At 36.1% G+C, this 22,121-nt stretch overlaps 1 protein-coding gene across 6 annotated transcripts in view; it reads right to left on the bottom strand.

Moving 5' to 3' along the window:
* Positions 1-22,121, bottom strand: part of Rasal2 (RAS protein activator like 2) — a 267,727-nt gene that overhangs the window by 81,152 nt on the left and 164,454 nt on the right. For 5 of the 6 annotated variants that reach the window (XM_085688048.2, XM_085688049.2, XM_048420873.3 and 2 more), the window contains one exon: positions 11,001-11,107. In XM_085688048.2, the coding sequence (XP_085544174.1) occupies positions 11,001-11,107 (107 nt within the window). Of the gene's footprint in view, positions 1-11,000; positions 11,108-11,872; positions 11,999-22,121 lie in introns of those variants that run through there. The other variant, XM_085688051.2, reaches the window with a different exon arrangement.

The following is a 22,121-nucleotide window of genomic DNA, read 5'->3' as shown; positions in this document are numbered from 1 at the left end:
GTTCTTTTAACAAGTTTTGGTACTGGCTAAAACTTTGCAACTTTTTTTTTATAAAGCAGTTAGATGGCCTCTTTCTATTGTCTTCCTGTATTTAGGTCTCTTATCCACTTGAAAATTACTGTTTTGTGTTGTGTGAAATTGGCTGTTTTATCAGTACTAAGGTGGATCGTGTTTCCAGATTTACATTTCTCTGAATATGACTGTGTTTGAAAGATATTTCACACATTCATTCAGGATATATACATCAGACACACACACACACACACACACACACACACACACACACACACACACAGAGAGAGAGAGAGAGAGAGAGAGAGAGAGAGAGAGAGAGAGAGAGAGAGAGAACAGCTGATGCAAGGTAACTGCCACAAGTTGAGGGTTACTGGGGCTACACAATGAGTTATAGGCCAGTCTGGATTACAGTATGAGACCCTGTCTCAAAAAAACAAATCAACTAAAACACAAAAACAATAAAATATGTAAGATGAGGTCAATCAATTTGTTCTTGGTCAAAGACATTAAGATAATACAGTAAAACGTACAGTTTTTTCTCCCTGTCCCCGCTTTAGACAGTCTCTCTACACAGCCTCGTAGCTGTCCTAGAACTCAGTATGTAGAACAGGCTGTCCTAGAACTCACTGAGATCTACTTGCCTCTGCTTCTGGAGTGCTGGGATTAAAGGTGTGTGCCTTTATTAAAAGTTCTTCATTAAAACTTTTTTAAAAAGATTTATTTATTTATTTATTATGTATACAACATTCTGCCTCCATGTATGCCCACATGCCAGAAGAGGGCACAAGATCTCATTACAGATGGTTGTGAGCATTCAATTGCTGGGAATTGAACTCAGTACCTCTGGGGAGCAGCCAGTGCTCTTAACCTCTGAGCCATCTCTCCAGCCCTTTATTTAAACTTTTTATATTTATTTATTTGTGTAGATGTATGTGATGGTATGTACACACAGTACATATGTGGAGATCAGAGGATAACTTACGGGAGTTGGTTATCTCCTTTTACCATGTGGGTTCTAAGAATCAAACTGAGGTCTCTAGGCTTGGTGGCAAGTGCCTCTACCAACTAAGCCATCTTGCAGGATCAAAATACAGTTATCATTCTTTTGTCTAGTCTATAAACAAACCCTTGAAAGCCAACAATGTTTAATTCTTGTATTGGTAACCTGTTACAATCAGGCAGAATGACCCTAGCCTCTTAGATCATATGTTAAGAAGAATTCTGAGGGTTTTTTTTTCTTCCTGCAACCACCTAACTTTATTGGAAAATTGCTTCTGAGTAAGAATGATCCCACTGACTGCATAAAATGTAGGTAAACAGGACAGATCATCAGGGTTTGATCTTCAGATCAAACTATATACTATTGTCTTTTCCTTGTCTGATTTTTAAAGAGCTGAACAGCACTACATTCCCACACAGCCAACTATATTGTGAATGAAGGGCAAACTCATAGGAAAAACAATCCCTATGAGTCATACTTTCTGTCATTATGTTCAGAGGACTTCCACAGAAAAAACTTTTTTTCCCTATTTAATATATTATACCCTTCATAATTGTTTCATTTAGCAGATCAACTGAAGAATCTTGAAAAACCAAAGGTACAAAATGCTGATTATAATTCAGAACTACCAGATAATGATGAGACTACTACAGCATAAAAAAGTAACAATGTCCTTATAATTTGCATAGCTTAGACAATAATGCATACCATCCATTAAAGTGAGCTTCTGGAAACATACTGGGAAAAAGAACAGTCTGGAGTGGGAGTGAATGGGATGGGGCATAGCTTAGTGGTGGAGTGCTCACCTAGCATTTGTGAGAACTTGGGTTCAATCCCCAGTAGTACAAAACAAATTTAAAAATCTCTCTCTCTCTCTCAAAAAAAAAAAAAGCAGTCTGATGTTGAAATTATAAGGTAAATAAGAAGAACTCTAGAAAGGCTTTTAGAACAAGAGGCTCCTAAGTTGTGTTGACTATATAAAATGAATAAAATATAGTTGAGTGTGTACTTTAATGTTTATTTAATAAAATTTAATACTCAGTAAGTATGGTTGAGGAACATTTGATAGCAAAAGAGTAAGATGAAGACTCAAAACATTCATCATTTTATTTCTGCACTGTGTAAGCCAACTAAAATGTATACGATTTGGTCATTTGGTCACAACTTGACCTATTTGGAGGTCTTCAAAAGTGAGTCAAGTAATAATCAAAAATTTCAAGATTATAGGGTTGGGGAGATGTCTCAGTTGGCAAAGTGCTTGTCATGAGCTTGAGGACCTAGGTTTGATTCCTAGTAACTATATAAAAAGCCAGGTTTGTCCACAAATATCCATAATCTCAACACTACAAAGGTATGGACAGGAGGATCACTGGGTCTTGCTGGCTAGCAACGCTGTCTGAATCAGCAACCTTCAGGTCAATGAGAGACCATATCTCAAAAGATAAGGTGTGGGCTGGTGAGATGGCTCAGTGGGTAAAGGTGCTTGCTGCCACATCTGATGACATGAGAAGTAACAATCAGGTTTAAATTAAGCAAGCACCCTGTGAAGACACTGCTCTGGCAGCAGTGTAAAAGCTACAGTGATGAGAAGGATGTGGAGGCTAGAGAGGAGTGAGCCAACAATCTACTGCATCACACAGGACGGACTGTATACTGGCAGGACAATTAGTGAATCTCAGTATAAAAGCAGGGGCAACAGTTCAAAATGCAGGAAAAGAATGACACTGTATAAAGCATGAGTTTGCTGCCTGGGTTGAGGAGAGCACTGATTCCCAAAAGTTATTTTCTGACCTCCATACAAGTGCCATAGCAATGTAAGTAAATGTATATAAACACATACACACACACTTTAAAAATGTAATAAAATAAAAGATTAGGTGGTGTTGGGAGATGGCTCAATGGTTAAAACACTTGCCTTTCAAGCAAGAGGACAGGAAGAAGATTGGATCCCCAAAATCACATAAATGCCAGGTGGACATGATACCCCTTCCACAATTTCAGTCTCAGAAGATGGTTTCCCTGGATCTAGCTGTCTAACAGGAGCTAGCTATATCAGCCAGCTCTGGGTTTGACTGAGAGACCCTACTTAAAGAATAAATGGAAGAGTGATAGGAAGATTTGCAATATTAACCTTGGGCCTCTACGTGCACGATAACACAATATGTACACCGCACAGGCGCTTGTCTACATACATGTCACACATCACATAAACACATGTGAAAATGACAGAAAAAAATAAGCTAAAATGGAGAACCAGAGAAAGATACCTCGTGTCCTCTGACCTTTGCATGAAAATGCACATATGTGAACATGTATCACCCCCATGTTCACATACAAGAACACAGTACACACATACAAAAAAGGTGACAGAGGGTTGCAATGCTGCAATCACAAAGCATTCAACTCTAGACATGGGCTTTCTGAGTGCAGCACTTAGATACTGCACTGTTTTCATCTTCATAAAGCTGACTGTAACACCAGTTCACGGAAGGAATAAGAACAATGATAATTGATGGCAGGTAATGACAGTCAGGCTGAAAAGAGAGGAACGGATGTGAAAGGATGCAGAGAAGACCTGATGACTTATTCTATAAGATATAAATAATTCTTAAGACAAAGATATGCTGAGGATAGGTAAAACTTTAAAAAATAATCTACATATAAAATATTGCCACAATCTACTATTTATTTATTCTACTGTGTGTGAACCTGCATGATTACATATGTACCATATATGTGCAGGAGTCTGTGAGGTCAGAAGATAACACTGGTTCCTTTGGAACTGGATCTATAAGATATCATGTCAGTGCTAAGAACTGAACTTAGATCCTCTATAAGAGCACTAAGAGCTCTTAATTGCTAAGCCATCTCTATACTCCCTGCTTTATTTAGTTTTAAAATAATGTTATGATTTCTATTCCCACATCCAAAAAATTAATATAGTGCTATTTTCCCTACAGAAGAAAAAATTATCATAGTTTGCATAAAATGTATTATTCAAAGAATCAATAGCGACTATTTAAGAATTTTGTAGACAATAAACAACTAATATATAACAATGTAGTTCAATATATTTTCTTTGCCTTTCCCCTTAAGTATATATAAATATATATACTTTATTTAAATAAATATACTTTATTTAATCTAGTATATTAAGAATATTATTGTTTCAATTTATAACCACATTACAAATATTAATAAGACTTTATATCTTTACTCTGCTTCATAGGACTATATTTAATTTTACAACTTCTTTATTATCATAATTCATATGCCATAAAATTACTCTTTTTAAAGTATATAAGTCAAGTTTTGTGTGTGTGTGTGTGTATTCAAAAAGGTCAAGTGGATGCAGTAGTAGCTCATGCCTGTAATCCTAAAACTCTAAAACTTGAGAGATCTCAAAAACTAAAAAGAGAGCAACCTTTATGCAACCATCACCACAGCCTAGTTCTAGAACTCCTTCACTTCTATGATTCTTTTCATACATACAGTAATAAAACATAAAACATATGGATTTATGTTTTGGCTTCTGTAGCCTTTTGGGGGGGATTCACCAATATGATAGCATATATCATTATTTGATTTCTTCTTGTAAGTAATAATGTGTTGTTATATGGATTGACCATAGTTTTTATATCTGTCCTTCAGATGATAGTTAGGCTGTGGTTACTTTGTAGCTATTATATATAATGATGTTATAAACATTTTTATGCATTTTGTAAAGGCATGTTTTCCACTGGTTATATCCACAGAAGTAGAATTGTTAGACCAAAAGGAAACTCAAAATTTACCTTTGGAAGAACTATCAAACTATTTTTTTAATGGCTGCATCACTTACATTCCCATGAGAGTCTCAGCTTCTACTCTTCTTCAATAATACTTACTACTGTCTCCGTTTTGATTATACCTATCCTACAAGCAGTAATGCATCATTTTGATGTGAGCTTCCCTAACAGCTGATACTGAGCATCTTTTCAGGTAGAAAAGCACCACTGTTTACCTTCTCTAGAAAACCCTCATTAAGGAGTTTTGTTTGATTGGTTTTTTAACTAGCTATCCAATAGTCTGATGGAAACTCCTATGATATTTTAAGATCTTAGAATAAAGTTCCTTTAAAATTAGTAGATGCTTAATACAAAATATACAAAACATTAAAAAATTCAGAAGAACGGAAGTGGCATTGGTTGTAGAATTAAAGAGCTCTATGTTAGCAGATACTTCAGGGTATTCTCTAGCAGCAGTGCTTGTATCTTGCAAAGTTTTAGGAAAAGGGGCAAAAATATTCTTTGTACAATTAGCAAAATACCTAGCAAAATCATAACATTGGAAACATTTTCTTTCCACATCACTAACTTCTGAACTCCTATATTGGAGGGAAATATTTGATGTCCGTTGTACATATTTAGTATGCTTGGTGGCAAATGCCACCCTTAAATGGGCGTGAGTTTGAGACATTTTTCTTTAATTATAAAGTGAAAGTTGAACCTCTCTCCCCCATTGAAGGCAAGGAGAAATATCTTTTCTTGGGACAAGAGGGATATTATCTAAAGAATGTGCTATATATGGGTGACTGCATTATCCTCTTGAACAAGCCTTTTCTCCTGGGTGGAATAAATTGGACTCTTTAGTACTTAGTTCTGCTTTAAGTCTATTTCTAAGGATTATCATAGATTGAGGAGTTATTTCTTTTGTATCATTCGCTGATTCTTTCAAGTTAAGACTCTTGATAACAATGTCTGCCAAGTATGTTCCCTTCTCCATGGATCTACCAATCTCTATTCTTAAATACTATTCTTCAAAGAATTACATCTAACTTTATTCTTTTGTCCTGCACACCAAGATGCTAAATTTCAGATTTTCTAGGCTATGTACCATTGAATTATATCTATTCTGATCTCAAACTGACTTAAAGGAGTAGTTGGTACTTGTGATGTTGTACCACAAAATTATTTTCTGATATCTATCTGTTTAGCATGTTATAATTACCTCTGGCAATAATGTATTTATATATGCTTATATTATATATTCATGTACATAGGAACACAAACTCTTTATTAAAAGATGTATCATTGTAGGGTGATTCTATTACAGATTTGACTCTGCATGGATGGCCAGTGAAAAGAAAGAGAAAAGATGGATATGAGTCTGTAAGCACCAGGAGAAACGGCTGTAATTGTCTTCCTGGAATAAAGAGCAAAGTGGATATAAAATTTGAAATTTTTCAGTTTTGAGGTTTTTCAGCTTGTATGCAATAAAATCAACGTCATTATTTTACTCCTAAGGGAGACTCTTATGCTGGCCAATATGTCACAGTAAATAGTCTGTCAGACTGGTAGTCTAAAATGACCATGGCAAACACATATATAAGTAATTAATGCACTGTCAAGCAATTTTCATATGAGTAACAGCAGGCCATAGAGGAAGTGCTGCTGATTAGTTTTTCATGTCAGACTTGAAGATACAAAAGAAAGCACCGATGTTTGTGGGTAAGACTGGCACAAATGTGTTCCTCATATTCTACCAATCATGAAGGCAAACAATCCTAAATTCCAGGGTGCATTGTAGAGGCATTTGGGAATCTTTTAAAAAGAAAAAACAAAATAAAAACAAACAAACAAAAAGCCCAGCACCACCAACACCAAAAAAAAAAAAAAAAAAACCAACCCACTGACTTATTTTACAAGTGTCAGTCTTTTTTATGAAAGGTAAATGTTATGGTTAGTTAGAGTTGAAAACCACTGGTTTGAACAATGAACATTTCCCAGTCTTTCTTAAGTGTGCAAGAAACTGTTTGATTTGGAAAAGTACTTATATAGACCATATAGAAGACATCAGGTACAATAGAAACCAATACTAGCTGATCCTGAGAGCATGATACTTAAGAAAGGGGTTACCATTTATCTGGTGTTTAAAAAGCTTTTAAGATTTATTTATTTTATGTGTATGAGTGTTTTGTCTCTATAGAAGTTTGTGGAACACATATGTGCACAGGCCAGATGAGGGCATCAAATCCCCTGGAACTAGACTTACAGAGATTGGCTGTGAGTTCCAATGTGCTGGGAACTAAGTCTGGGTTCTCTGGAAGAGCTCAACTGCTGGCCATCCCTCCAGCCCCAATATCTTTTTATACAGGATTTAACATAGTCTTCACTTTATTTTCCAGAAGGTTTATTTAACCATACAAGGTATGATCATTTGATTAAATATGTCTTATATTAACATATTTGTTTGACTAGAACTGATCAAGTGTCACAGTAACAAGAGGATAAGGAAGGTTATACAGAAATATCTGGCTACTGCCTTAGTTCAACTATGCTTTCTGGGTGTCTTGGCATAATTTTTAGTGTCTGGATTCTTTCAGAGCTAAGCTCAAAGCTAATACAAACGGTGCAGCTGTGACTGCATTGTGTTACAGACAAGGCCAACTCAGATCATTGTGCTATGGAAATGAGAACACTAAGCTGAACGAACGCATGGCCCAGAAAACAAGCAGCTCTCTCTAGTCAAAGCCAAGTGGATGGTATCATCTAAGTAGAAGTCATCCACAAATCCTAAATATCATTAGTCACTTTATGAACAGGGTATAAAGAAGCCTGTTCTAAAAACATAATTTTTACTGTATATGAAACAACTATTTCCAGCTTTAAGACATGTTTGTCTTCCTTTCTGAATTAAATTTAAGTAAAGATAACTTATTTTAGTCAGTTGTTCCTCATTTCTGCCATAAAATCACTTAAATATCATTTGAATATAAAACATACAAAGGATGTTTTATATAGAGAAAAGTACAAATATGCCAAGGCAAAAAATACATCCTAGAAAAAAGCAAACAAAACAGTGATATTTTTCAAGAAACAAAAGCTATTCAAATGATTATAATTGTTTGAAGAATCGGACAAAACTCACACCTACCAAAAACACTGTGGGCTTATACATATGCATATCTAAAGGACTCAAAAGAAATATTTCAAGAAACAAATTACTAAATAAAAATTCTAACTAGTTTCAATTTTCAAATATAAATATGTACAGAATGTACTTTAGACATATATCCCAACTGTTAATTAAAAATTCTCTTAATTAAGAAAAAAACCCCATTTTGCACAGGCACACTAATTTCAAATAATCTCTTATGAAATGTTTACTTATAGCAAAAGGTTATTACTTTAATTTACTACAGACATAAGTTTTACCAAGACATTACATGTGAGAAAAACTCATTTTATTTGGATCCTTGTATAGTTGATATGTATCTTATCCACTAAACAACTATTGATTACAACCTATGTAAAAGGTACTGTATGGAGCAACTGGGGTAGTTACAAAGATAATCAGAATAGGAAATTACTGTTAAATGAGAGACAGAGATGACAAACTAAAAGAGGAAAATGAGGAGTGAATATGATCAAAATACATTATAAACATGATAATTTTGTCAAACAATAAATAAAAATGTATTATTTATGTGCATGAAACGGACCTTTCTGGACAATAAGTTTTATAAAGATCACCTATTTTCAAGATGTAAAGTATTCTCTAATGATATATAATATACCCAGTTATACTTATAAGTAAACAAATATAATTTATATCTTTAATGGTCTGTGATTATCAGAATATCAGTGTCAACTTCTATATACCACATTACTCTGAAATATGATGGCCAAAGCGACTAGAACATATTAGCTATTTGTCTTTTTCTTTTAGGGGAGCTGATAAAAAACTGAGTTCTGTTCTGACGGTTAATTTTAAAAATGTCTAGGTGAGGGCTTCTGAGTGATTAATTCTCCTAGAAATAAGTGGCTTTGTGACTGTAATTTTAAAATAGTCTTCTTTCCCTTATTATTTCTATGTTTATCAAACAAATATATGGTTTCTAAGTAGTGCTTGGTCTTAAGCACTTCTTTTTCATAGTTTTGAAACTTCTATTTACAAACGGTTAGTTTTATTAAGATAACACAAATCAGTTGCGATTTATTATTCAAATAAGCAAAATTGCAGTTCTTAATTAAATTTTAAAAAGTATGAACACAAATTTCACACATAATTTAAAGATATTTTTTATTGTTACCATAGAGAGCTATTCTCATTTGGGAACTTTAAGAAAAAATGTAAAAAAGTACCATTTCATTGCACATAGACAATGTAAAAGTCTTAAATTGGAACTCAATACAGTCATCTGTATCAATGAATTCTCTGTACATGAGTAGTTTTAAGTATAATTAATTGATATGCAATATACTCAGCTACACCTTGAAAAAAGAGCAAAACAAAAGAATATCTCATTTTTTCTTAATAATTCAGGATCGCTGTTATCACAGTGAATTGCTGTATAATACACCTTGAAGTATGATGGTGTCCTTCAGAAGTACTGTGTTAGGGTGTCTATTGCTGTGATAAAAAACCATAACCAGAAAAAACTTGGACAGCAAAGGGCTTATTACATCATAGTCCGTCACAGAGGGAAATAAGGACAGGAGCCGGAAGGCAGGAGCTGATGCAGAGTTCATGGAAGGGTGCTGTTTACTGGCTATCTCAGTTTGTTTTCTTATACACCCCAAGACCACCAGCCCAGGCATGATAACACCAATAATGGGTTGGGCACCCAACATCAATCAATAATCAAGATACTACTCCACCAATCTGCCTAAAAGTCGATCTTATGGAGGCATTTTCGAAATTAAGATTCCCTCTTCCCAGATATGTTAAGTTGAAAAACAAAACAAACAACCCAGCACAACTATAATACAAGTTAAACTGTATTGATTTCTGCTTTGTTAAAAAAAAAGAGTGAAAGAAACATGCTTTTTTCGTTCATAAAAAGTAAAACATATGTATCTGTCTCTATAGAATTAAGAAATTTAGTAAGACATTACATCCGATGCTATTAAAGAGTTGCCACATCATGATTGCAAGATTAATGAAGCACTCACTTGCAGTCTATAGAAACCTGTAAAGCTCTGAAAGATTCTTACAGAAACAAATACCCACAAACTCTACCCACTCTTAATGTAAAACACATTAAGTATATTGTTCTTCCGAGTTAACAGAAATAAAATGCCTACTTGTGTTGACTAACACATCTACCATACATCTAAAAAAGGTTCTACTTAAAAGCATCTCAACCTGACAGTATTGGAGTAAGAACATATTAGTTTGGCTATATTAAGAGGGAAAAGTTTTTTTTTCCCCAAATAGAAAAGTTTATTTCTATCTTATACTCATCATTGTACTTAGAATAATGACCAATCTATTGAAGCAATTCTCTTTAAATATGCCTTTCATAACACCGTAGACTTTCACATGTTTACAAAACAGGTCCATTTCTTACCCAGTACTCAAAGAGAAGAGATGACTCAATATCTGAGTCACTTAAGACTGGTAAGATGGCTCAGTAGGTTATGGCCATGAAAGCCCGATGACCTGAGTTCAATTCCTAGAATCCATATAGAAGTAGAAGAGAACAGACTACACAAAGCTGTCCTCTGACTTCCACATGTGCATTGTAGTGAATGCATGCACACATGCATGCATGCACACAGACAGATAATAAATTTTAAAATAATAAAGTATAAAAATATGAGTTTTGTAATGAGACCAAAAGGCTGCACCTAGTAGCTAGCTATATGCTCCACTATAGTCTTCCTATGTCAGTATGCTTTTAGTAAACGTTAATATTTATTATAATATTAATATATTTTTAGCTAATAACTAGATTAAAGGACACCTGTAAAGATTTGCACTATATAATTCAGAAAAATTCAGATTTAAAGCACTTGGGTTTTTTTTTAAAATAGTCCACAAGCAAAAATAATATTCCTTAAAATCTAATAGACCTCATACTGGATATGATTCACAGTCAATAGAAATATATACTTTTATCCTCAGTATTGTAATGTAATTCTTAAGGAACAAAATGTTTGATTTACTTTAACTCTGAGAACAAAATATATATATATATATATATGAAAGCAACACTTACTGGTACTTTGAAAGGGGAGGTATTCGCAGTGTCCATGGAGTTGGGTTTCTCTGATGTGCTGGTCCCTGAGATGCTCCGTCTGCGGGGGGACCTTTCTGCTGGCACCTCTGGAAAAGTGGAGGAAAGAGAAACATCATGAAGTATGCAAAATTTCAGACTTTCCCTAAACTATAAAAGTCGGGGTTTTTTTGCTTTTCACACAAAAGAGCTGTTTTTCTTTAAAGGTCTATTACATTTTAATCTCAATATGCTTTAGGTATCTTTGTAGTGTTTAACCTATAGAGACAAAGAAACTTGGTCAGGGTTAAAACTCTATTCTAAGAAACAACTTGTGTTTTCATCTGTGCATGTATAAGAAGTAATTTTTCCAAGCTATAATATGTTTAAGGTTTTAAGGTTCACCTAATAATTATATCTTGTACCATATGGCTCTACTTCTCTATCAGCCATTTAGAAGTTAAGTGAGTCAGAAATTTCTCATATTTTTGTGAACCAGAAATACTACTGTTGTGCATAATTTGACATGCTTATAAAAAGGTCAAAGTTCGGTTCTGTACAGATGATTCACCAGACTGTAGCAAAAGCTATGAGAAGACTGAAAGGTGCTGCAGGATAAAAGAATATACATGCCTATGCAGATATAAAAATAGAGCCGCTTCTCCTTGTTCTGGCTATATGACCTTACTCACATCTTCCTCTGAAATCACAGCTCTGTTCAAATGATCTAACAAGATTAGGATTCTGCAAATGATGTGATCTCTAATTTAAGAGCTATAAACCACATGAACATTACATTTTAAAGGTTTCTTCTCATACATATAAAATATATACACATACACACATGCATACACAGATATTTATACATATTATACCTTTATCACAACTGCTTCCCATCTCCACTTCAACTGACAGACAGATAAGAATCCAGCTTCTCAGATAACATTAGATAATCTCAACATGGACAAGAAAAAAAAAACACATCCTAAAAAAAGTATTCTGTGTTATCTTCCAGATCTTAAAAAATAAAGAGTAACCCGTGACTCCGGAGACTGACATTTTGATTCCTGCTGTTCTGCCTTTAAAAGATAGACGCAGTTTAAACTTCCATTTCTGGCCTCCTGGCCCCTGGGATCCGTGCTACTTCCACTTAAGAGAAAGCATTTTTTTTTTTCTCGTGCTCCCTCCCTGCCTTGCTCTTCCCCCTCCCTCTCCACAGCTTGCAGAGAGCGAGCGAGAAAGAAACACAGGACTGCAGCTATTCATTCAATCAATCGTCTGACTGCACATCCTCATTAGTTACTTTTAGGCTATTAGCAGGCGTCCATTGCCTCCCCTTACTTACAGAAAATTTCTCTGTATTACACTAATCTGCAGCAGAAAAAAATTACTGACATTTAAATTCGGCTAGTGTTAAAAGGACAGCATCTTACACAGACCCGGTAATGCACAGAAATCAATGCTGCCTGAGAAAAGCCAACTGCAAGTGCTTACCCTATCACTGTTTGCATGCTGGATACAGGTCTTCTTTCATCTCCTTGTGGCATCTTGACCATTAAAATATTAAGCCAAATTACAATATCCCTAACGACTGAGAAGTTGATACCGCAGCTTATATGCCTGCAGTAGAAGACAGTTCCATGATATTGCCGTATTTTTAAATTATGACCAATAACTGTATCTAAGTTTCTCTCTAACCATCAGCTGAATAAATGAGTCTTAATGTACAAAGTCATTTTCAGAAATAGGTGCACGTGACTTCTAACATACATCTCTGAGAGACAGCAGTATAATTAGCTCAGATTCATGGAAATGGCGCAACAGAATTTAAGCAAATCAGCTTGTTGGAGTATACCACACAGCAAGACCTTCAGACTTGAAATCATGACTTTAAAGGTGATGTATCCAAGTCAGGTGATTCTAAAGTTGGGGGACAAAAAGGCAGAGAGAGGAGCTGGTAAAGCAGAACATCTCATATTTTCTCTGGCAATTATCTATAAAGGTTCTGTAACTTCAAATTAAGGTACAAATATTTTAATCTCTGAATAAATGACAGAGAGACTAAACTGGGAGAAAAATAAGTTTAATTAGCTAGGATAAGATGATAGAATAAAATAGTTCCCTCGCTATGCAATGTTCAGGTTAATGGAAAAACTGAAACTCATTTCTTCACTTTCTTCCAAGCATCTAATTTTAGTTTCAGGCTTATGAACTCGTTAAGCAAATATATTTCAATGCTTTAACTGTTTGAAATTGTACTGGATAAATTGAGTAACTACATTTCAAAATCCAATAACTATGGTTACTTACTATGCTTTTTTATCTCCATATGATAAAAACAAATCACTCTTAGTTAAAAGTTGTTAGCTCCAGAGAGAATAATTACTCTTAAAGAGGTAAAGTAACTCAACTAGTGAAAGGAGTGAGTACTTTATATTGTTATTTTCTCAACCGTCTACAATATAATTTATCTCTTGTTATAGACCAGAACTTTGAATGACCATGTGTTTATTTCTCTCAAGGATTGCTCCCCTAAAGACCAATGCTAACTTAGAAAATAGTAGTCTCAACAGGAGACTGATTGGCAGCTTGCTGGATTAGTAAATTACAGGAAGGCCCAAGTGGTTCTTGCTCTGGACCACTAAAGTGAAACCTTTGCTTTACTAGGACAATTGATGCTAGTTAGCTGGGGATGAAAAACACTGGGATGCAATTTTTTTTTATGTATACAGTATTCTCAGTATTCTGTCTGCATGTATGCCTGCAGGCCAGAAGAGAGCACCAGACCTCATTACAGATGGTTTTGAGCCACCATGTGGTTGCTGGGAATTGAACTCAGGACCTTTGGAAGAGCAGGCAGTGCTCTTAACAGCTGAACCATCTCTCCAGCCTGGGTGCAATCTTAAAAATTATTTTTTCAGGATCAGCACACAGAGCTATGGTTCAGAGGAAGTCAAGGCTGAACTTGACAAAGTGTAAGAGTCCTCCACAGGTTTTGGTGGCATGACAGCTACAGGATGGAAAGTATCATGGGGAGCATCTGCGGGCTGGCATTGTAAGAGGCTAGCAGAGGACATTGGTGAAGGTGCAGCCAGTTGCAGCTGAGTCCAGAATATACTGTAGATGGCAGGACTGTGGGATGACCTTAAGGACAGCAGCAGGTGTGGAGTGGATTTGTCTGCACCTTCAAGAAAAGCTATGTGTGATGTAGATGGTAATGCTGGAGAAGAGGAGCTACCCAAGCCCTTGGGAGCCCAGAAGATCTTGTGTGTGTTCCAGATGTTAGACAATGAACCATTTACACTGCTGGATGGATTTTGCCTTGATCTGATTTTAACTGTGATCTGGCTTTTTCCTCTTGGAATAAGAAGTTTATAACTTTTTATTGTACAGGAGCCCAGATATTTAAAGAGCCTGAACTTTTATCTTAAATTTCTAATGCAAAATGTATCTCTCAATTAGTGATAACAACCAGACATTCTGATAATAACAAAAAATGATATTGCAATACCAAGCCACCATCTATTATGCTTTATTTCAGAGAAATGTTTTTAATGAATTAAATTAAATCTAGACAATAATTGTTTGGAACTGAAATTATTCTCCCAATTTTACAGGCATGGAAACAAGATGTTCTAGTACTCTGCCCATGTCTGCCCAGCAGGCAAGAGGCAAAATGAGGATTAGAACCCACGCAGTCTGCATTTAGAGCCTGTGCTTTTAACCATCAGGCATGCTATCTTGTTCTGTGTGCTTTACATAAAAGGCTATAATGGAGGGGGGAAACTATAACTACAGAGAATCTATTTTCTTATTTGTTTCTAAAAATAACTCAAATTTTTTTAGCTGTATGTTCACAGTTCTTGGTATTTTAAAGAAAACTAGGCATACATACTAAGAGTTTACTCCAAACATGACTAGCAAGAAGACTCAATTCTGGAACGCAGATGCTGATAAGAATCTCCAAGTCCAAGACACACAGAACTGAGATACTAAGACAAAGGGGGAGACATATAACTTAATAACAAAATGTAACAGTGAGGATAAAAATCCAACAAACAGAAGCCAAAAACTAGAGACTACATAAAGGTGATTTCTTACACACACACACACACACACACACACACACACACACACACAAAGGAAAAAAAGCCTTCTAGAAAATAATATACCCTTCAACACCCCTTGAGACAGGGTTTCTCTGTGTAACAGCCTTGGCCGTCCTGGAACTTGCTTTGTACACCAGGCTGGTCTTGAACTCACTGAGATCTGTCTGCCTCTGCCTTCCAAGTGCTGAAATGGAAGGTGTCCACCACCAATGTCCTGCTGCCCCTTAACTCTCTTAAAGTAATCTTTTATATATAAAATAATTATTTCCACAAATTCTAGGAGACAAACTAAACTAATCAAGGTCTTAGGATTTGCAACGAATAAGCTCTAAATAACTAACAGTGTTATTCGGCCCAAAACGACAATTGTGAGTATTTCAATCTCGTTATAAGATTTTTCTAATCTCACGGTTTTAGTGAGCTATATTTGTTATCAACTCTAGATGTTATCTTTTCAGATTTCTATAGACAGGCCTTAAGACCTTTTCTGTCCTACCTCCTCTTTGTTGTTGTTGTTGTTGTTGTTGTTTTCACTTTTTTTCTTACAGAGGCAAGATGTTGTTATATATCATAAGCTCATCTCAAACTCTCAGAATTCTGTGTCACCCTCTGAGTGCTGTGATTACAGGTGTGTGACATTGCACCTTTCCTGTCTTAGGTATTCCTGACACTGATTCAATAATATGTTTTCTTACTAAGAAGCTTCAGAGTAATGTGCATTACCTTATTTAAGTATATGTTCTAAGGCATATAATATACACTATGTCTATAACTGACTCAGTAATATAACTGGAGGTATATGCTTAGATTCACTGAAACAATAATTTCAGTATTCAGTAATAATTTTAAAAATGATTTAGACTTTGATTATGCCAAGGCATTTAAGAACAGCTTAGTTTCCCCTTCACACATAACTGTCATTAATAGAAACATTAACTGAAAAGAGAACTCCAGCTATTAGGGAGGCTGAAGCAGGAAGATCATTTCAGCCTAGTTTGAGGCCAGTCTAGGTTATATAGAGAGATCATCCTCCCCGCAAAAAAGGAGAAAGGGGAACAAGGAAGAGAAGTGGTGGTGAAGGGAAGAAAGGAAAGGAGAGATAATATGAATACAAATGTATAGGTCTTTAAATGTAAATATGCCTCTGAGAATAAAATGTACACACAGCATGGTGTAACACCAAGGCTGTGATGCCAAGCAACAGTAATTAGTGAAGGCAACAGAAATGGAAAAACCATGATGTTGGTTTATTCCTCTTTTGTATTCAGTCAATATCAAGTCTATCTCTGAAATGGCTATCAGCTTCATTTTAGCCAATCATTAACATCCTATTTTAGAGCTTTCTATTCTATGTAAATTTTGACAGGGATTTTCTAGTGAATTTTACCCACTCAGTTTCTGACTACTTAATGTTATCCTGCGCACAATTATAAGATTAATCTTCCCACAAACACTGCTTTTTTATGAAATTACTTTTGTACTGATCTTTACACAATCAGGGATCTAAGGGGGGTGGGGTGGAAGCAAGCTGGTCTTCTTTACACAGTACTTCTCTGTATTGACGATTTGTGCGAATCTGACAATCTGTAGAGCCTGGGCACATCCCTTCCCTGGTAACTGTCCTTAGAAGTGCTTCCCCCACTTATAAAATTGTGGATGACCGCCAGCTACTTCTATAAAGCTAGACCTACATACTTCACATGCCTCTCTGTGAATTCATACTGCTTGAGTGTATGTTCTCGAGTTTACCCCACAGAACTAAGTATTATTACTGACTACACCAGTGTTCTGCAGCCACGGTCTTACACCAGCAGAGTTAACTAATGGTCTGCTCCACACTTCAAACAAAATAAGTAGTCATCTCAGTTTTAAGTATTTCTTACAACTGTTTTTATAAACCTTATCCACCCATAATTTCTTTTATTAAATAGAATAAGAGATGATAAGTAACTTTTAAATAAACAACTAAAAACAGTTAAGTATACTGAGTCTGGATATCCTTGAAGCTCTTTAAAAGACACGTACTTATAATTAAGATTTTATTCAGCTGAATCATAAATGATGCCATCTTACTATAAGGATAAATGGTAAATATTCAGCATTCCTTATGGAATTAACTTTATATTTAACACATTTTAGTTTGCTTACTTTGAAATGAAACTGATTCTACCATCTTTAGAGGTTTAATAGTCAACCTTAATGTTCAGTAGCTTGAATGATCAGTTATAATTGAGTCTTTGATGAATAAGCTTCATGAAGGTTAAGTATAAAAGGTTATGTATATTTGAATGCTTTGCTGTCTATATATCATTCATTTAAAAATTCATAAAATCCAAAATTTTATTAAGTAGACTAAATATAAATTAGTCATGTTTAATTTTTTATATTTTATTACTTAAGTTTCATTTTCTTTAAATATCTACCCAATTTTTTAAATTTTAGTTTTATAATTGCTCATTCTATTAGAAACTTCACTGAAAGAACACCTTCTGTCCCCACTCCTCCCTTCCTCAAATTACCTAAACAAAAGAAGTAATATTAAAAATAAAAAACCACAGGAACCAACAACCTATGAGATGCAATATTATTCAACTGCTATGTTTAGGTTTTAGCAAAGTTCACAGGTATTGTGGGCTGTTTATATTTTGTTTACATTTTCAAATATATTCTTGTAAAGACTTTTATGATAGTCTCCAGTTTAAAAAAATACCTTGTTTCTACAGCAAACCGACAGCTAACATCAAATTGAATGGAGAGAAACTCAAAGCCTTTCCACTAAAATCAGGAACACGACAAGGCTGTCCACTCTCTCCATACCTCTTCAATATAGTGCTTGAAGTTCTAGCAATAGCAATAAGACAACACAAGGAGATCAAGGGGATTCGAATTGGAAAGGATGAAGTTAAACTTTTGTTATTTGCTGACGATATGATAGTGTACATAAGTGACCCCAAAAACTCTACCAAAGAACTCCTACAGCTGATAAACACCTTTAGTAACGTGGCAGGATACAAGATCAACTCCAAAAAAATCAGTGGCCCTCCTATACACAAAGGATAAAGAAGCAGAGAGGGAAATCAGAGAAACATCACCTTTCATGATAGCCACAAATAGCATAAAATATCTTGGGGTTACTCTAACCAAGGAAGTGAAAGACCTATTTGACAAGAACTTTAAGTCTTTGAAGAAAGAAATTGAGGAGGATACCAGAAAATGGAAAGATCTCCCTTGTTCTTGGATTGGGAGGATCAACATAGTAAAAATGGCAATTCTACCAAAAGCAATCTATAGATTCAATGCAATCCCCATCAAAATCCCATCAAACTTCTTCACAGACCTTGAGAAAACAATAATCAAGTTTATATGGCAAAACAAAAAACCCAGGATAGCCAAAACAATCTTATACAATAAAGGAACTTCTGGAGGCATTACCATCCCTGACTTCAAACTCTATTACAGAGCTACAGTATTGAAAACAGCTTGGTATTGGCATAAGAACAGAGAAATCGATCTTTGGAATCGAATAGAAGACCCGGATATTAACCCACAAACCTATGAGCACCTAATTTTTGACAAGGGAGCTAAAGGTATACAATGGAAGAAGGAAAGCATCTTTAACAAATGGTGCTGGCATAACTGGATGTCAACCTGTAGAAGGATGAAAGTAGATCCATATCTATCACTATGCACAAAACTCAGGTCCAAATGGATTAAAGACATCAACATTAATCCGTCCACTTTGAACCTGATAGAAGAGAAAGTGGGAAGTAGTCTACAAGATATAGGCACAGGAGGCCTCTTCCTAAGTAGGACCCCAGCAGCACAGACAATAAGAGAAACAATGAATAAATGGGATCTACTGAAACTGAGAAGCTTCTGTAAAGCAAAGGACACTGTCAGTAAGACAAAATGGCTGCCTTCTGACTGGAAGAAGATCTTCACCAACCCCTCATCAGACAAAGGTCTGATCTCCAAAATATACAAAGAACTCAAGAAACTAGGCACTAAAACTCTAATTAACCCAATTAAACAATGGGGTACTGAACTGAACAGAGAATTCACAACAGATGAACTTCGAATGGCCAGAAGACACTTAAGGTCATGCTCAACCTCCTTAGCGATCAGGGAAATGCATATCAAAACCACTATGAGATACCATCTTACACCTGTCAGAATAACTAAAGTCAAAAACACCAACGATAGCCTATGCTGGAGAGGATGTGGGGTGAGGGGAACACTCATCCATTGTTGGTGGGAATGCAAACTTGTGCAGCCACTGTGAAAATCAGTGTGGCGGTTTCTCAGGAAACTGGGAGTCAACCTCCCTCAGGACCCAGCAATTCCACTCTTGGGAATATACCCTAGAGATTTGTTAGCATACTACAAAAGCATTTGTTCAACTATGTTCATAGCAGCACTATTTGTAATAGCCAGAACCTAGAAACAGCCTAGGTGCCCCTCAATAGAAGAATGATTAAAAAAGGTGTGGAACATATACACATTAGAGTTTTACTCAGCGGTAAAAAATAATGACATCTTGAATTTTGCATGCAAATGGATGGACATAGAAAACGCTTTACTGAGTGAGGTAAGCCAGACCCAAAAAGAGGAACACGGTATGAATTCACTCATAAGTGGATTCTAACCATAATTAAAGGTCTTTGAGCCTATTATTCGTGATCCTAGAGAAGCTAAATAAGAAGACGAACCTGATGAAGACTATTTAGCTATCCGCCAGGAGGTAGGAAATAGTCAAGAGTCCCAGGTAACCTTGGGTGAATGGGGGGGGTGGGTGGGAGGGTTGTTGGAAGGGGAGAGGGTAAGAGAGAAGGGAGTAGGGGAGGAATGGAGAAAGCTTGGTTGACCGGGATGGGGGGAAGGGAGGAAGGATGAATATGGGATCAGGGAAGAATATATTTCAACTAAGGGAGTCATTTTAGGGTTTACAGGAAACTTGATTATATATGGGATCCCAGGTTCAAGGAGAGATCCCCAGTTTGTTCTCTGGACAGAGGAGAGGGTGCCTGAACCGGCCTTGGCCCATAACCATACTGATGAATATTTTGCTTATCACCATAGATCCTTCATCTGGCGATGGATGGCGATACAGACGGAGACCCACATTGGAGCACCGGACTGAGCCCCCCAAGGTCCAAATGAGGAACAGAAGGACGAAGAAAATGACGAAGGACTGCGAGGGATGCTATCACCCACTGATACAAGGGGCCGGATCTAATGAGAGTTTACCAAGGCCAGTTGGACTGCGACTGAAGGAGCACGTGATCCAACCAGATTCTCTGAATGGGGCCGGATTCTCTGAATGTGGCTGGCCCGGAGTCTTTCTGAGAAGCCATTGACAATGACACTGGGACTAGTTTCCTCTGCATATACTGGATTTTTGGGATCCAGTCTGTTTGGATACTCACCTTCCTGGACCTGGAGGGAGGGGGAAGGAACTTGAACTTCCCACAGGGCTGGAATCCCTGACTGCCCTTAGGGACAAAGAGAGAGGAGGAGAGGGAGGGGGGGGAGTGGGAGGGTGTTGGGAAGAGGGGCGTAAATGGAAAGTTTTATAATTTAATAAAATTACTTTCAAAAAAAATACCTTGTTTCTTCTAGGTAGTGGTAGTGCACTCCTTTCATCCCAGCACTTGGGAGGCAGAGCTAAGCAGATCACTGTGAGTTCTAGGCCAGACTGGTCTACAAAGCAAGTAAGAGGACAGCCAGGGCTGTTACACAAAGATAACCTGTCTTGAAAAATCAAAATAAAGCCGGGCGATGGTGGTGCACGCTTTTAATTCTAGCACTCAGGAGGAAGAGGCAGGCGGGTATCTGTGAGTTTGAGGTCAGCCTGGTCTACAAGAGCTAATTACCAGGACAGGCTCCAAAGCTATAGAGAAACCCTGTCTCAAAACAAAACAAAACAAAACAAAACAATCCAAAAACTCTGTCTTCCATTCTGTGTGTCTGTGTATGGGTACACAGTACCTGAGTGTAGTGCTCACTGAGGACAGGGATGTCACATCCCCTGGAGCTGAAATTATAGATGACTGTGAGCCACTAGGTACAGGTGCTGTAACTTGGACTCAGTACTCTACACGAGCTAAATATAACGCGGAAAACAATAACATACTCTTTTTGTTCTTAACCACAGATCATCTTTCTAGCCCAGAGTTTCCAACTTTGAAGTCTTTAATTTTCTGTAATTATTTCCTTCTACAGTATTAACAGTTTGTTTGTATTTTCTATTTTGATCAAATCTTGTCATTTGATGCTACTTTCTTTAGATTTTTAAGGCAATAATTCTTGGCTCTATTAATTCTATCTTATTTATTTATATTTTCTAGTTCTTTACTATTGGTCTCATCTTCATTATATATATAAACTATCTTTGATATTATTTATCCTTTTTCTAAATTAGTGAATTAAATACTTATCAGAATCACTAATTCTGAAACATTTTTTTTCAATATAATAGATTGTGTTACAACTGACTATAACAATAGGCTGAACTTACAACTTCAGCAAAATCCCACTGGCTTTGTTTTGGTTGATTGTGTGCATTAGCATCATCATCATTATTACTGTTATTATTATTTTGAAACAGTTTCAATATGTAACCCAGTCTGGCTTCAAATTTGTCATCTTCTTGCCTCAGACTACAGAATGCTGAGATTATAGGAAAAATGAGAAGGGAAAAAAGAGTATCCTATCTGAAAAGAGCAATTTCAACAATTTTAGGACAGCATTTGTTTATATCTTCAATGATATTCTGAGACAGTACTGTACTTCAGTACGGTACTAACAATTACCCCATCTTGTTGGAATCAGAGAGTATTAAATATTACATAAATATACACAGGCACACAACTAACTGTAAACACGATTGGGTGTGATAAATGCCCCAAACTTAGAACAAAAATTGTCATCTCAGGCCAGGTGGTGGTGGTGCATGCCTTAATCCCAGTACTCGGGAGGCAGAGGCAGTCAGATCTCTGTGTCTCTGTGAGTTCAA

The sequence above is a fragment of the Myodes glareolus genome, chromosome 5 (assembly GCF_982192425.1).
Source record: "Myodes glareolus chromosome 5, mMyoGla1.1, whole genome shotgun sequence".
NCBI classification, from domain to species: Eukaryota; Metazoa; Chordata; class Mammalia; order Rodentia; family Cricetidae; genus Myodes; species Myodes glareolus.
This window is presented reverse-complemented; position numbering and strand designations above follow the sequence as displayed.